Source organism: Apus apus, chromosome 6 (genome assembly GCF_020740795.1).
Source record: "Apus apus isolate bApuApu2 chromosome 6, bApuApu2.pri.cur, whole genome shotgun sequence".
Taxonomy (NCBI): Eukaryota; Metazoa; Chordata; class Aves; order Apodiformes; family Apodidae; genus Apus; species Apus apus.
This window is the reverse complement of record NC_067287.1, coordinates 21,215,698-21,231,955: the sequence shown is the minus strand read 5'-3', so window position 1 is coordinate 21,231,955 and position 16,258 is coordinate 21,215,698. Positions and strand designations below refer to the sequence as shown.

The window sequence follows — 16,258 nt, the reverse complement described above, 5'->3', positions numbered from 1 at the left end:
AAATGAAGGGGATACCACAACCTCCATAAACCTATTCCATCTAATCTAGACTTTAAATTGAAAGGATTTTGTTGTTGCTGTTTTGGTTATTTTATTTGCGTTTTGTTTTGTGTTTGTTTTTGTTTGTTTTTTTTTAGTCTAGTCTACTCTGCTGCAAATTAAGCAATTACTTGTTATAATTCAGGTGGGTACAAGGAACTGTTGATCATGGCTTTCTGCATACTGCCTTGTAAAAGACGCAGTTTCCCCCTAGTCTTCTTTTTCTGATTCGTTCTTTTTCTGATTCCTTCTACCTTTCCTTGTAAGTCATATTTTCAAAATAATTTATAATTCTTGTTGATTTAATTTGAACTCCATCTAAATTGTTGAAATTGTTCTTGGAGTGCCTTACCCAAAATTGCACAACATGCTCCAGCTGAGACCTCACCAGCACCAAAGATTACAAAATAATTAGATCCTGCATCTCACATACTGCACACTCCTAATACATCTTGGCATGCAAAATGCCTTTCTGCAACATCATCATGTTGTTGACTTATATTTACTTTGAGATCCATTTGATCCTTCCTATCCTTTTTTGCAATCCTGTTGCCTTGTTAGAGCATCATCCTATTTTATTGGTATACTCTATTTTATTTTTGTCATGGGTAGTACTTAGTTTATAAAATGAGCTGCTTGCAGTTACACTGTTTCTCACATTATCTAGGTGTTTTGAATTCTGATCTATTTTCCTATGTATTTGTAATCCTGTTCCAGATTTTTTGCTAATTTTACAAGGTTACTCCCTGTTCTATTATCCAAGCTGTTCAATGAAAGATTGAACAGAATAGCATGGATGAGATATCCCTGAAGGATGTTACTGCAGTGCAATCCTGCTTTGTCAGGAGACTGTTAATAAATACTGTTTGGGAGAAATATTTAACTACTTGTGTGTCTACTGTTACTTGCTTTCATCTATACCATTTTTTGTATTGCAGGCAAAATTAGAGAGGACTCAACTAAAAGCTTTTTAAAAACATTTGTATCACATTTACAGCTTCCTTCTTATTCAACAGGCTTATTCTAAGAAGGAAATTTGAGAGGTTTGACACAATAACGATCCTAAAATTACATTTTAACATCTTATTGCTTAATTGTTTTCTATCATATTGTTATCTTCATGCCTATACACTAACTGCCTAATAACCTATCATAGTATCCCTCAGAGATGGATGGAGTATTTATGAAAGTTAGGTCAATTGAACTCTAATTCCTAAGACAGGCAGTCTTTTCATCCTTTCTAATCTTCTAGGACCTCCCTTGTATCCCATGAGTTCTCAAAAAAACCCCACCCCAGAATCATCATGCAGAGATTATTATATTTTTTTAACTGCTCCTGTATAAATTTTAGCACATTTTCCTATGGAAACACAGTTTATATGATCACATTGACCAGTCAGACCACACCATGCCTTTTGAACTTGCTGCTTACTTTCCAGCTGAACTGGACTGGGTAGTGGTTGTCCCAAAGGTATAGTTTTTGGGAAAATGAGCAGGTAAACAGAGAATCCTCCATGGCAACAAGAAATTCAGTGTAAATGAAACCATGATATCAGGCACTGGAAAACTCACAGAAGAATATTATGAATATTCCAACTATAAATTTCAGTCAGAGCTTATGCTCTGGGCTAATCCAAACAGGAGACACAAGGCTACAGGGAGGCAGCCTTTATCCACTGTTTTCTGAACTACACATTTTTAAGTCAGCAGGATTGGAAACTGGCATATCTTAATATTACTTAACCCATTCCTTCCCTTTCCTGGTCTGTGATTCTTGGATCTTTGGTAAAATTAATTGCTTTGCATATCTGATGCTAGGATTTTTGTACACATGGTAGGCAAAAAAAAGAGTACTGAATATTTTAGTCTTCTCTGTGTCATATTATTTGCTGTCTTTTTTGTTAAACACTGGATTTGAACCTTCCTTTTTTTTCCCTTCCTTCATATAGATGTGTGTGTGTGTCTGTATGTGTGTAACCTTTTATTGGCTTTTAGGTCCTTTCCTAGTTTAACTCATTTTGCCTCTTAGCCTTCCCAATTTTTTCCCTCTGCAGGCGTACTGTTCTTTTAAACTCATTTTTATTCATCTGTTCTTGTTTCCACATTTTTGGGTGATTCCATCTAGGTTTTTAGTTAATCAAATAGCTCCTGATGAAGCCTTGCTGCTCTTTCAGTGCTTTCTTTGCATCAGGGAAGTCTGCAGTTGTGCCTTTAATACACTTCTTTCAGTAACTGTCGGCTCTCCTGTGCTCCCATTTCCTTCTGAATTTCTTCCAAAAGATCTACCCACCCTTTAAATACCCAAGCCAACTAAAATCAGCTTTTGGAAGACCGTTCTCTTTCTGTCACTCCATGCTTTCTTTGGCATTATTAATTTTACTATTTTGTGGTCAGTTTTATATGTATACCTTCCACCTTTGTCTTCATCAGGAAATATTATCTGATAAGCTAAACAATATGCAAAACATCCTTTCCTCTCTTCTCTTCCCAGCTCTCTGAAATCAAAAACAGTCATTCTCAGTACCCTTCAGGAATGTGATGGGCAGCTTGTTTCCTGTACAGTGGTTTTCAAAGACCTTGTGTGTGTGTCTTGTGTGTGTGAACGGGTGATGGAGGGGAAGGAAAGGTTGTCCCAAATCTGCTAAGGGCCAGTTACCTTTTTCTTGGAGGAATATATCATATCTGGACAGAACCAGGGATAGGACATTGGCCTGGGTGGGTGTCAGATCAGATGGAGCAAAGCAACTGCCCTGTTCCCAGCACAGGGGGCATGGAGTGAGGCAGCAGGGGAGCTCACCTGGAGCTGGAAGGGAACAGGGATGGGGAATCTGTAAATTATAATGCAAACATTTTAATAGCTAGTCTTTTGTCATCTATCAGGCTTATTTTTTTATGTTACTTGGCCAAAATTTGAAGGCCTTATTTAACAATTACAAAAAAGACAACAGCCCTAAACTGATATCACTTTTGCCTGAAGAAAGCATCAAAACATGCCCTATTGCTATTAGAAACCACATACAGACATGGCTCTCTGCAAACACTGTCTGTCTCTAATGGCTTAAAATCAAAGGTAACAAAATAAGCTCCAGGCAAGACAGATACTTCAGGAAAGAAGATATAAGGTGTTAAGAGTGAGACAGAAGTATGAAAGGTGTGTGGAAAAGCATGAGCTTAAAAAAAAATTGAGAGGCAGCCTGACAGATAAGAGAGGCCTGTTTACCAAGAGCAGTGTTATAAAAGGAATAGTCTCAGTGTAGGGAAAAAATTGCAGGGAATATCAGACAAGTAGATTGAAAGGGACATGGGAAAAAAATCAGTAGAATACAATTAAGACGTGGGGAAAAAGAAACTGAGTGCAGTTTCCCATCAGCATGGGATTTTTAATTTCTTCACTAGGGAACATTTAAATAAAAAATATTTTATATTAAAATTACATACACAAGAAGGGATCATAAAACTGTCCTTGGTTCTGTCTGGAATGTAGCTAATAATAATCTTGGTGGCTAGATCAAGGAGAATGGAGTTGAGATGGACATTTCTATGGTAAAAAAAAAACCACTGATTTTTGTGTTTGGGTTGAAGGGAAGCTATTTGCAGGCTTCTTAGAGATTTGGAGTACAAATAACCATAGCAAAGGTGGATCACTGGATCTGACTGATGGTGATGATATCAAAGGTATGATAAATGCAGTTTATGACAATTACATGGATGATAAAAATAGATCTGTGCTTACATGGTGTTACTGTCTGTTTCTCAAATGGACGCTTAGTGCAATACCATTATTTTTCATTTTGGCTGCTCTGCGTCTTGATATGCTGGTATATTTAGAGAAGATATTTTTGCTTGTATGTTATTTATGTATGTTTTTATCACCTTGCCACTCAGAGTTGCTAACAAGTGCTATATTAAAAAAAATTATAAAGCATGTAGTGCAGTATATGGCTCAGGGAGATGGCTCTAATTCAGTGAGCCTCAACACTTATTTCATCAAGTCTAAATAACTTCTTCCTATAAAAATATCATTACTCTAAATCAGTTTAAAAATTTTAAACAAACTTGACAATTAATGGTAATACAATCACAGCGTTCCTATTTACTCAGAAATGCTATGTGAGAATTGGATACAGAAGCTGTTACAATCTGAGATGGTGTTCTGTCACAGCAATGTATTTGCTGTCACAGTCACTTGGCATTTTAGCTTGTAGTCGTGCCAGAACTGCATTTTCCATCTTCTGAGCTACAAGACACAGACTGGAAGATTCTAGTCATCATTCCAGCCCAGACTGGCCAGGACCGATACAGGGAGGGTCTATACCTGTGCTCAGCTGAGTCAGGAGAAGGAAGGACTGAGTGTTTGAGCTGCAAAGTTAGAGTGTTCCCTGAGAGGAAAAGAGTATTTTATTCTCCCAAGTTATATTTTCCCAGCATGCAAAATTCCATCTAACCTAGAAATGTCATAAACACACCATTTTGATGATTAAATAATCTAGGTGTTCTCTACTTGTGCAGCTGTACCAGTATGTCTATTTAGTTGCAAGAATATTTTTCTACTATGATAGTTAGATCTAGCTGCAGCTGTTAGCATAGCTATAAGGGGTGTGTATGCTCTTCCATATATGGGGTAGGTGAGAGCATGTGTACGTGTGTGTGTACATATATATGTATAAAATTAACATATTTTGACAAATATACTGCCAAATATGAAGTGTAGCATACTGTAATAGCTGATGCTTTGAAAAATTACAGCTAAAGGTCTGCTATCCAAAGTGCTAGGGTGACAAGGAGCTACCAAAGAATTTTCAGCCTTCTTAGCAAACAAAACCTCGGTTTCACTGGCACTGCAAATAACTGATGGCCTAAATCAAAGGACTTGAATATTGCTTCCAGAAGAGAATTGCTTGCTTGAGAAAAGGACAGAAACAAGGCTAGGTTTCTCCACTGTCTGTCAAATAAGGTAACTTGCTCCAAGTTAAAGAAGATGGGAGAAGGCTACATATTCAATATTTCTGATTAAATATATGAAAAGGTAAAAAGAAGAGATGTAATACCCTTGCTGGGCATATTTTAGAACTCTTAGCAGGAGAAGCAGGTGAAGGCAAAAGATATGAAAAGCATCCAAAGTAAAGACATTAATGATCTCTGATTGCTGACATTTTCCTGATCTCTAGCTGATAGAAACTGATTTAAGTTTGGAAGCATATAGTTTAATGCTTTTCCATGGATGTTGTAATTTATCATAATTCTGGAAGCTCTTGACTTTCATTCCTAGAAGACTAAGTCTACCATCTTCTACCTTTACTTCTTCTGATTGTCCCATGAATTTGAGGCCTTTGTTCTAATTCTTGACATAATTTTAAAATAGTCTTATTTAGAACCTATATGTAAACGTACATTATTCATATAACCTGATCTGATCAGTCAGTCCTCCCAGTAATTGCAGTAACTGCTGCTTGCATGAAACCTAAGCCAGTGAATATCAAATTGATTTTGGTGGGAAAAAAAGAGAGATAAGACATACCCAGTTGTTAAGAACATGTATTGTTTTATGTTAATAGAGTACATCTTTTTCATTAGGACACCGAGTTGTATTTGGTGCCTGTGTGTGCAGTGAAGGTGAAGGTCTCAGAATAGGGAAGAAATTATAATCTCCCTGTAACTGGTCCCACGATAAAGTCTGCATTTTACCACATGTAAAGTTTGAAATCATGTCTCTTTGTTCTGTAAAGGAGGTATGTAAGTTTTGAAATTGACACTTGACCTGAGTGCACAGTTATCTTTACAGATGCAATGCAGATGTCTCCAGAAATTCACTCTTGCTGTAATCTTCCTTATTTTCACTATGCAGCCCATCAGTTATTTACTTTAAGCCCTTTCCTTCCCTATCTGACAGTTAACTTCTCTAACTTTATTCTAAAGATTTAGGGGTAGATTGTGAAATCACTGTGATAAAACGTTCTTGCACAAATAACTCCAGTGGCAAAGTCAAAAGCTCTCATAATTTTATTTTTTTTCAGGATTTTTAATGCTTGGCTGCTTTATCTGTGGAGTGATGAAGTTTCATTTTGCTTTTCTGTTCTTCAGGTGTCCTTGATTCAAGGGTTACTATTGTGATAAATCATACCAAATGCCATTTGACACACTCATGAGAAAAATAGTGGGTAGGCATTTACTTCTCCATTCTGAATTTTGAGATCCTCTTCCCTAACAGCCGGCAAACCTAAATTAACTTACTTAGGCTTTGCCTGGAGTCGAGCTTTCCTTCATAGGTATGTGGTACTTTCTTCATTATGATCCGGTGCAATCCCACTGAAAGGGGATTTCCCCATATCTACTGCCACAAGTTATGCCTGAGGTTGGTGATATGCAGTGTTTACATAGGAAACCTTGATAGCAGACTACTCTGCTCCTGAAAACTAGAAGGCAAAGAAAAATATCTAATATTTATTAAAAAAACCCCAAACGAGTAATACTTATTCAGTACTTTTTGAGTTGGATTTATTTTTTACATTTTGGGTGGGTGACGCTGAGCTCACTGCTCACACTGTGAGAGAGGTTATCCATCTGGCCACTGGACCATAAAGTTTTATTGCAAAATGAAGGCAGGGCATTCAAGGAAAACCATTAGGTACATTTATGATTCTATGTAAGAAGGGAAGTCTTTTAGGGTATGTTTGGAAACTTCTAAAAGGTATCAGTGTTGTGGGCAACAGCTTATAAGCAGAAGTGGCAAAAATAATGCTTTTCAATGTATGTTATTGTAAGGGTATCAGGGGTTTGTTATTAAGTGAATGCAAATGAGTATAAACAAAGAGACTGAATTTCTTCAACTTAGTGCTTCTTACTTGGCAGATTTTAAAACCAGCATGTAGCAGGATGGTCCATCTCTCTATGCCTGCCTCAGTTTCCCTCTATGATTCAATTGCTTTTTGTCTCTCAATTTTACAGGCCCAGGCCTGGAGTGGAAAGATTCCCACGGAAAAAGAAAGGGCCTAGCAAGCTCTGGGCTGCTAACAACCTTGAAAGTACAGAGGGCCAAGTTGATGTTCGTAACACCAGCTGCTCTCCCACGTGGAAGAACATGGAGCCCAGTCTAACCACAACTAGGCCTGAAACAGAGACAAAATGAGAAAGAACAGATAAACAAAAGAGTTTGCTTGGTGAGAAAAGGTCCTTCTTGTTTTTTTTCCCACGATTTCCTTTTATTTGCTAATGAGAGATTTTGAAGGTATGGCTAAATAGTTACGTGACAGCTGTCCATCCACTTTATTCTATAAAAGCCTGGTCCCATCTTTGATCAGGGAGACTCCCATATACTTTTCCAGATGTGCTGGACCTTTCCCCCTCCCCAGCAGGGATGCCTGCCAGGGAGATCAATTCTCCAGAATTAAGCACTGAGCAAAGGGACACCCAGCTATGGCCATGTGAGGGTGAGAGATAACTCACTCCCTTATTGTCTTTACTAGTTAATTTGACATTAAGCAATCTTTCATCATTAAGTTTTGATTTTTGAATTTTTAGGGTCCTTCTAAAGTTAGTAATTAGTATAAGACTTGTTATTAATAAGTTGCTATCATTTAAATGGTTAACCTTTATTGATTGATTTGACTATTAGTGGTACATTTGATTTATTTCACCGCCAAGGCAGTTTTCTCTTTTCTTTTATAGTACCTTGTATGGTGGCGGCAACTAGGCCTCAGCAAGAAATCCTACTCCTGACACCAGATGGCAAGCAGCAGTGCAACATTCCTGTTACTGTTCCAGACCCTGCAATGTTGTTCCTTCTAAATTGTGGTCAAAGAACCCCAGAATGTCATGGTCTCGAGCTTACATTAAGTATAATGGAAGCATGGGGATACATCCTGATCTGAAAGGTTTACATCTTTCCACCATGGTTATAGAATCATAATCAGCCTGTCTTCATAGCAGAGGTGCTCCAGCCCTTTGATCATCTTTTTGTGGCCCTTCTCTAGATCCTCTCCAATGCTAGCAGCTTATTTAATAACAAGTCTTACACCAGATCTAGAACTTTAATTACTGACTTTAGAAGGATCCTAAAGATCTCAGTCATCTTTGTTGCCCTTTGCCAATGCGAAGGTACCTTTGCATTATGGCTTCAACCTTCTGTTCTGATCTCCCAATTTCCCCCCAGTTTGATAGTGCTTGTGCATTTTACTGTAAGAGTTAAGACCCTGGTGCTGTTTGCAGTGAATCTTGTTCCATGCGTATAGATCTTGTCTGCTATCTCACCCCGTTCGAGACTCTGCAGCAGGATATACTCATCAGGATATGAGGTACATGTTCATTTATGCTATCGTATGGATTGTGGGATTATGAGTATGTTTTGTTTTTAACCTTGCAAGAAGTTTATGTGCCAGTTGCTAAATATTAATACTGCAGAGTGAGCTAGCACTGTTGTACTCTATGCCTAAGTACTAGCCATTTCCTGGTGTAATTTGCTTAGGTAAAGCTTGAGAAGTCTTCTCTGGGATCAAGTCCTTAAAAACAAGTAACTCTTGGTCGAAGTATCAGATCACTTCTCTCTGCCAAAAAAAATGTATAGCTGTTAGTAAATATATGTCCTGGAACAGACTTACTAAGCACGTAAACATACTGATTTTTACTTCAAGGCAATAGCAAATTGCTAAGAAACTTGCAGCTATGCTGTATATTTGTGGGAGGTAAAGATTCTAGATAATACGACAGATGCCACTTTAAAAGGAAGAGACAGAATTGGTAATATGTGCTGTGCACAGATCTGCAACCCAACATCAACAATCTATTCCTGCCATTTTCAAATAAGAGGAAAAAGTAGATCAGTAGATGGCCAGGATGACTCCACGCAGCAACCGCAAAATGAGCGCCAATGCCTGGCTGATTAATATAATTCTTAATACATGCAGAATGCAGTATATCTGCAAACCATGGTATTTTTTGAAGTAATCAAAGTCATTGTCATACCTTAGTTGCACTCAGAAAGCAAGACTTTGTTCAAGAACGGACTTTGCCATGTGTCTCACATTCTCAGTGAAGACTATGTTGAGGAGCCTTAACACAGACTTCCAACATGAAGTAAGAAGTCCTTAGCTTCCTTCTTCAGGAAGGAAAAACCGAAAATTTGGTTTAAAGTCCGCGAGGTCTGCACTTCAGCTTAACTTAAGACAGAGGGGTACATTTTGAAGGATGCACAGGTCAGGGTTGGTGCCCAGGTGCGAGCTGCTGCTTTGCAGCGAGGCAGGCTACAGCTGCTGAGCGAGTAACACCTTCATTCTCAGGACAACAGCTTCTGTCGGGTCCCCCCCCCCTTGGGCGACTCTACTGCCACACCGCACTTCCCAGCAAAAAAAAACCCCAAACAAAACCACTTTGAATCCGGCAGACCCTGGAGGAAAAGGTCCGAAAACAACGTTCAACTGGACCGCGGGGGGAAGCGCCCCCGGTTCGCCCCGCTCTCGTTTCCCATACTTACCGCAGCAGCGGGGTGGTGCCGCCTGGCTCCGCTCCCGCCCCCGCACCGCCGCCGCCCCTTCCCCCGCCATGGCCATGGTGGCGGGGCGCGGGGGAAGGCGCGGCGGCGGTCGCGGGGGCTCCGCCGCGGGCCGCCCAGGAGACCCAGGACGGAGGCAAGGGCCGCGGCCTCGGGGGAGCCACCTCAGACCCCGCGGTCGCGGCGGAGGGCTGCCCGCGGCGCGGAAGGTGCACGCTGGGGCGGTGGCGGGGAGGGAGGTCCCCGCCGCGGAGCGGGTGCGGGGGGTGCCAGCCGGCGGGCGGCTGCGGGCAGGGGCAGGGCGAGGCCATGGCGGCAGGAGCCGTGCAGCGGGGCAGGTGCGTGCATGGGGGCCGCTGCTCTCCGCACGCCGCCCCTGGGCGGCTCCGGCTCGGCTGGGCGCCGCGGCGCTCGCTCGGCTCCGCGATCGTGTTTGCGCATGACCCCTCCCCGCCTGCGCCCTCCCCTCCCCGGCGGCAGCGGCGGCGGCGGGGAAGGTTAGCCTCAGACACAGGCGGCTGCTCGGCGGCGGCGACGCAGTGCAGAGGTGCGGGCAGGTTGCGCCGGCCCCGCGCCCCGTCTCTCCCGCGCCCCGCCTGCCGCCGGAGCCCGCTCCTCGCCAGCGGCTTCCCCGCGCCGGTGTCGGGCCGGCCCCCCGGCCATGAGCGCGGCGTTGGGTGTCCCCCCGCCGCGCCGCCTCCCCCGCCGCCCCCGGCGGCTGCCGGGCTCCAGGAAAGTAGCTTGATGAGTGTCCAAAGTAGCAGTGGAAGTTTGGAGGGGCCGCCATCTTGGTCCCGGCTCTCCACGTCCCCACCGAGCCTGCAGGGCTGCTCGGCGGCGGCGGCGGCCTCCCAGCTCCACGGCGCGCCGCCCGGCAAGCCGCCCAAGGAAGGTAACCAGCGCGCCGCGGGGCTGCGCGGGGGGCCCGGCCCTCGGGGAGGGGCCCGGCAGCCGCCGCCGGAGGCCGGTCCCGGGCTAGCGGGGAGCGGCGGCGGGAGAGGTCGATGCCCCCGGCGACGGTGGCGGTGCGGGGTCAACGATGGGCCCGGCGGCGACATGGGGGGCCTCGGGCGCTGGGCGAGCAGGGCCCCGCCGCCTCCGCCCGCGCCTCCCGCCACCGCTCGTCCGCGCGGCGCCGCCTCGTTGTTTCCCCCGGCCGCCGGGCCGCGGAGGGGAGATGGGCCGCGCTCCCTCCGCTCCCGGGCCGTCCGCCCGCCGCGCCCCTCGCGCCTGCTCCCGCGGCGGCTCTTCTCGGGCCGCCGCTCGCCGCGTCCTCCCCCGGATCGGTTCCACTCCGCCAGCGGTGGAGTAAAAGTGCTGCGCCGGAGGATGCGGCCGTTGTTGCTGGATGGAGGGAGTCGGTGACTTTTGGCATCATGGAGGTGGGGAGGAGAGAGGGGCCGACACCACAGGGCTCGTCCCCGTGGGGAAGGCGCCCTCGGGGGCGGCCGATTTTACAGCCAGAAGTGACAGGGCGCCTTGCGGCCACCACAGAATGACTGCAACTTTCTCCTGTCCTCCATCACGCCTTAGATGATAATATTTTTCTCCTCCCTCCTCTGCTCCTCCCCTCTTGTGTTACACCGACAGCGACAGCAGGGAGTTGTGGGTGTTTGCAGGGAATATCTGTATGAAGGTTACGAGCAAACAAGTCCCCTCGCTATTCCCTTTCGGGTATTGTCTGGTTTTCCTCCTTGCGTTGAAATGCATTGCCACAAGATGTAGCAGTTACACAGCTAGTGAATTGCTCGGTGCTTTTAGCTAAAATAACTACTTGCTGACGGCCGGCTAGTAGTGGAGGAGAACTTTTACACACGGATACTCGCATACCGAGCAGTTGTATAATTTTACTTGATTTGGCCCAATTTAATGAGTGGCGTGTAGCGTGTCTTGGAGCGTCTGCGAAACGTCATCGCTCAAGCAGGAAACTTGTAACTTAAAATAGAAATAATAGTGAAAATGGGGTGTCTTTGTTTTTCAAGTCTTCCTGTAGCTGCTTGGTTGCTTTTTTTGTTGTTGGTAAGTGATGTAAGGGCTTGGTAACAGGGATTCAACGTTCTGAAAACACATAACGCAGTCTGTGTGTCTCCATTTTCCACGCCCATAGTTGTCAGACTTGTATCACTCTCTGTCACTTTTGCACACGTTCCTGCAGGTAGAGTGACATGAAATGCTCTAGAAAATAACTGGAAAGGAATTATGGTGTATGGTAAAGATGCTGAGTAAAGTAGCAGGCATTTTGTGCCTGTCTTCTCTAGGAAACTAAGTTCTCTGAAAAACGGCCTCCACTGGCCAAATACATGGTTTAAATTTATCAAGAGTAGGTTTATTTGGTGTTGCAACACTTCTTATGAATATGCAGGCGTATAATATTCACACAGAGTGTGTACATGAGGTATTTTTGGATGTATTTCACATACCCTGCATACAAGTCTGAACTGGTTATTGCAGCATGACGGACATATCTATTTATTTTAATGAAAAATTCTGTTCCTTGAGTGCCTCTATTTAGGCAAGAAAAAACATTTTCTTGAGATTAATTTTTAATGTGACAATGATGCTGCTTTTTAATTTCTTCTTTCTCATGACTTACGCTGTTGGGTTTTTCTGGGTACAGTAATTTACATCCTCAAATACAGATTCAGAGGTTACAGAGTAATCAAAGCCTGGCATGTGCTTGGTACTGTAACGTACTGTATCTGCATGGTGTCCCTGGGCTGTGATAATTGTGTGTCCTCACTAGGTAATTCTCTTTGAAAATCAGCACAAGCAGCCAGATGCGCTTGGGTTTATATTTTGCATTCATGCTCATGGAATGTTACCAGTACACCTTTATGTATGTTCACTTTACAAGGAAGTACTTTGCTTGAAAGCAGTAGTCCCTGAACTGAAAACATTTTGGTGCGTTCATTGAAAGAATGGTGTCACATCAAACTAACAAGCATCCAATATTTGCAGTGCAGTGTATTTATAGGAGTTTGTGCTCCCATCGATTCTGAACTTGTGATACCTTGTGATGTTAACAGAGGTTATGAGCTTTGGAGCAAGTGCACGAGGCTGCTGGTCCATACTGTGCTGGTTTTGAATGAGTAATATTTCTAGATATGGTGCATTTGGTGCTTGGGCTGAGCTTGTGACCTGTCATGGCCTTCTGGTTAGAGGATTCTAATCCCTTTGGTTGGCTCCTGTGGCAGTTAATGCCCATGTTGCCTTTGGATGCACAGGCCTTTACTGAGCACACACTGTGTGCTGTGGTTTATCTGGCCTTGCCTGTGATTCACTGTTAAAGTTTGTCATGAACCCACATCTCTCATATGGGCTTTTAAAGGTTCTGGTTTATTAAGAACAGAAGCTCCCAGCATCCTGACTTAGCGAGTCCTAAAAATATTATCTGAAGCTGCAACATGGAGAAAGCAAAAATAAAAGCTCTGGCATATATACACATTGCACGGTTATTAAAAAAAAAATGTAGTGCCTTATAAGTATCAAAAAGTGGCTACTTGGCTAATGCAGGTAAAATTAATGAAAATAGCTAATATTTTTGAAATGCACTACATTAGTGCAACATTTTTCATTGTCTGTTATCTTTTCCTCTATCTTGATTTATGGGGAGAGGCATTGTGCCTTAGCTGTCTAGGTTTGATTCTATGTTTTAAGGTTTCAAAATGAAAGGACTGGGGTGGACTTGAATACAATAGCATTGGGTACACTTTTATTGTACCAGAACTGTATCTTGTTTGCATTTCAGTATACCTTGTAAATGTCTGTAGTTCTGTCAGTGTGTTTTATAAACCAATAACTTCTGTGTGGGATATGTGATCACTTATTCAAGAGCCCTGCAGTAGATGCTATCGGGAATTTAGGAGGATTGTTGTGCAGTATTATTTTACATACAGTATGTGATTGTGTGGCTAAATCTTGTGCCACAGCTCACATAAGTGCAGTCACGCAACTTCCTCATGTTTAAAATGTCTTGACTTTTGACCGCTTTATATGTGTAACTAAAAAGACCAAAGCATGTAGCTGCAAAGTACGGTTTTGTAAATGGCGAATGTTCAGGCCATTGCTGACAGAAGAGATTTTGGGAGATACATATCTTGGATCTTGGAGTAGCTTCTCTTTTGAGGTTGGGGGCAGTGTTCCAGTGTCTGGTAGTCCAGCATGGGTTATTTTGTGTGTATGCTGTTGGCTTTGAACACTTTACTAAAAGCAAAACAGAATGACAAATACAACTTTGAATTACCACCACAGGAATGTGAATTTCAGTTTTCAAATTTGAGCCCAAATTAACATAAGGTGAAAAAACTGTCTATAGACTCATGACATGCATTTGACGCTCTTTGAAGAGCTAATGTTGTAGGTGTAGCCAGTTTTGTTGTTGACTTCTTTTTTATTTGATAAATGTATAGTATTTGTACTTATTGTTACCTAAAATGTGATGGTAGTTGTCTATCTGAGTATAAAGGTACGATTTACTTTCCACTAAGTTTTCAGTCTAAAAAATGTTTCTAGATGCTGGGTTGGGTCTGTATGCTACATACAGTATATTAGTCCATGAAAATGAAAGCTACCTCATCTTATTAAAACTTCCAGGATGGTTTTTCTCTGTTGTTGCATGTAGTATGAAAACTCAGCTGCTTTATTTGCTTAACTAGTAAGTTCTAAGTAAGTGGTTGGTTCTTTGTCATTCAACTGTAGATTGAGAATTTAATGGATTTGGCTGGTTTACATGGAGCAGAGACGAATGGGAACACTTTGCATTTAAAGATGATGGTATGTTTTTATTAAGGATGAACACAGTGATCATATAAGATTATTTAGGCTGGCTGTAGCATGAGCAGGTGTTGTGTAAGACTGTGTTGTTCCACTGATATGCACAGATACTAGCTTGTGATATTATTGCTGGTTTTGTTGCAGGTGCGTTTCTCATAGTGATGCTTAGGCCAAATTCTTGCAAGATTTTATAGTATGCCCAAATGAGAAATGGGAACATTTTACCTTTTTTTTTTTTTTCTTTAATATGAGCCCTTGCTTGAATCTGGTTTTCTAAAAGGCAAGTACTGCAGAGAATAGAGCAAATTATCACTTGGGTTTTGTTTTAAAACTTGCCTAGAATGAAATTTCCCCTTAGCTTGTTTCATTTCAACTGGAGAGAGAATCAGTATCTTTATGGATAGACTGTACTTATTTGCTATTATCTCAATTTTTTTTCCTTTACATTTTTTTCTTGTTTGCTTTTGCTGTCAGCACATATATTTTTTTCTTCAGCAAGCTGAAGTAAACTTGATTTTTTGTAATAACTATGGTCTGCAAGTAGTCTTGACATTTGGATTTTCTTAGAGCTTGTTAATCTTAAATAATTGCAAAATACTGTTGTGTCTTCTGGGAAAGGCTACTGTATATATATCTGCATCGTGGTCAAGGTTAGGTCTGTAGGATTTTGCTAACCGAAGAATAGATATTATGGAAATATGACAGGTTTAAATAATCCTTTATGCTTTTGGTGTTCTTGATAAAAGGTTGTGTTTTGAAGTAGTACTTGATCCCGATCCAGATTACCCCCATTCTGAATTTCTTGCTCCTGTGCTGAATTTTTTACACAAGAAAATGTTGAAGTTAATAAATTGTATTTTCTGAAATGTAGTTCCCCTAAAACATAAAAGCACACAAGGAGGGAAAGAAAAGCTTTGTCTTTATGAAATTCTTTCTATTTGGCTTGACGTGTTTCATCTGTAAAGGAGGAAAAGGGAAATTTGGTTTGCTGAATTGCTCTGAGTGGAGGTGAGGGTGGGTAGAGGAAGAAGGGTTTCTGTTGAGAATGCCGGTGCTCCAGTGATGATCGTTGGAAAACAGTTAAACAGAAGCTGGCCACCGTTAATATAACCCAGTTTCTTGGGTGTGCTTGCAAGTAAAAAAATTCCAATGTTTGCTGAAGATAACAAGAGACAAGTACTACACCTTATATTCGGTACTTAAGGATCAAGTTTGGTAGCAATAGAGAAGGGGTTATTGAGCATCAGAAGGTATTTTGGATCCTACATTTCCCTTTATTTTTACTCCATTCTTACTGAGATACTCTTTTTGGGATAGAAACTAAGGGTCTTACTCCTCCGCAGGCACCTTCTTCCTGGGGGTCTTACTTCTTTCTTTAATTCTGAGTGAAACATCCTGGCAGCCAGCCTTTCCCTGGGGAGGATGCGATAGGTGGTGGGAATGTGAATGCATGTAAGCTTTAATCTACCTCAGTCAAACTTAGTCCCAGAAGAGGGGAGCAGAAGGGCTTAAGTGAGGTTGGACGTGCTGAAGATTGACAGGGGAAGGCTGGAGCTGTGTGAGCCTTCGGAGGTGGGTCAGTGCTGAAGGGATTGACTGAAATCAGAGTGATTATATTGCTAATTTTAATCATTACTTAAATCAGCAAGCAGGAAATCCTGATTAAATAATTGTTTTAAATTTTATTTTGCATTTGTGCTTAATTATTTTTCCTAAAGAAAAGTTGATTCTAATTGGTCTAATTTGATCGTGCTTCATGCTAGGCAGGAGGATATGCATCTATATGCATTTATTTAAGTAGTTATACAGCTTAGATTCTTAGTGTTTAAGATACGTAATTCCCCATGCTTTAGACATCTTTTAGCCAACTTTATTAGCTAAGTAAAATGAATCCTAATTGTGCTAGACACGTAAGAAGAAACAAAAATATCCCAATATGTTCTGCATTTAAACCAGCTTAAG

The 16,258-nt window shown here is 42.1% G+C and overlaps 1 protein-coding gene across 2 annotated transcripts in view; it reads left to right on the top strand.

Annotated features, from left to right (window-relative positions):
- Positions 1-9,583: 9,583 nt before the first annotated feature.
- Positions 9,584-16,258, top strand: part of TLK1 (tousled like kinase 1) — a 66,544-nt gene continuing 59,869 nt past the window's right edge. The window contains exon 1 of one of the 2 annotated variants that reach the window (XM_051623425.1): positions 9,584-9,732. Coding sequence is in view for 1 of the 2 variants with exons in the window: in XM_051623424.1 (XP_051479384.1) it covers positions 10,268-10,415 (148 nt within the window). In the remaining variant the exon portion in view is untranslated. Of the gene's footprint in view, positions 9,733-10,002; positions 10,416-16,258 lie in introns of those variants that run through there. The other variant, XM_051623424.1, reaches the window with a different exon arrangement.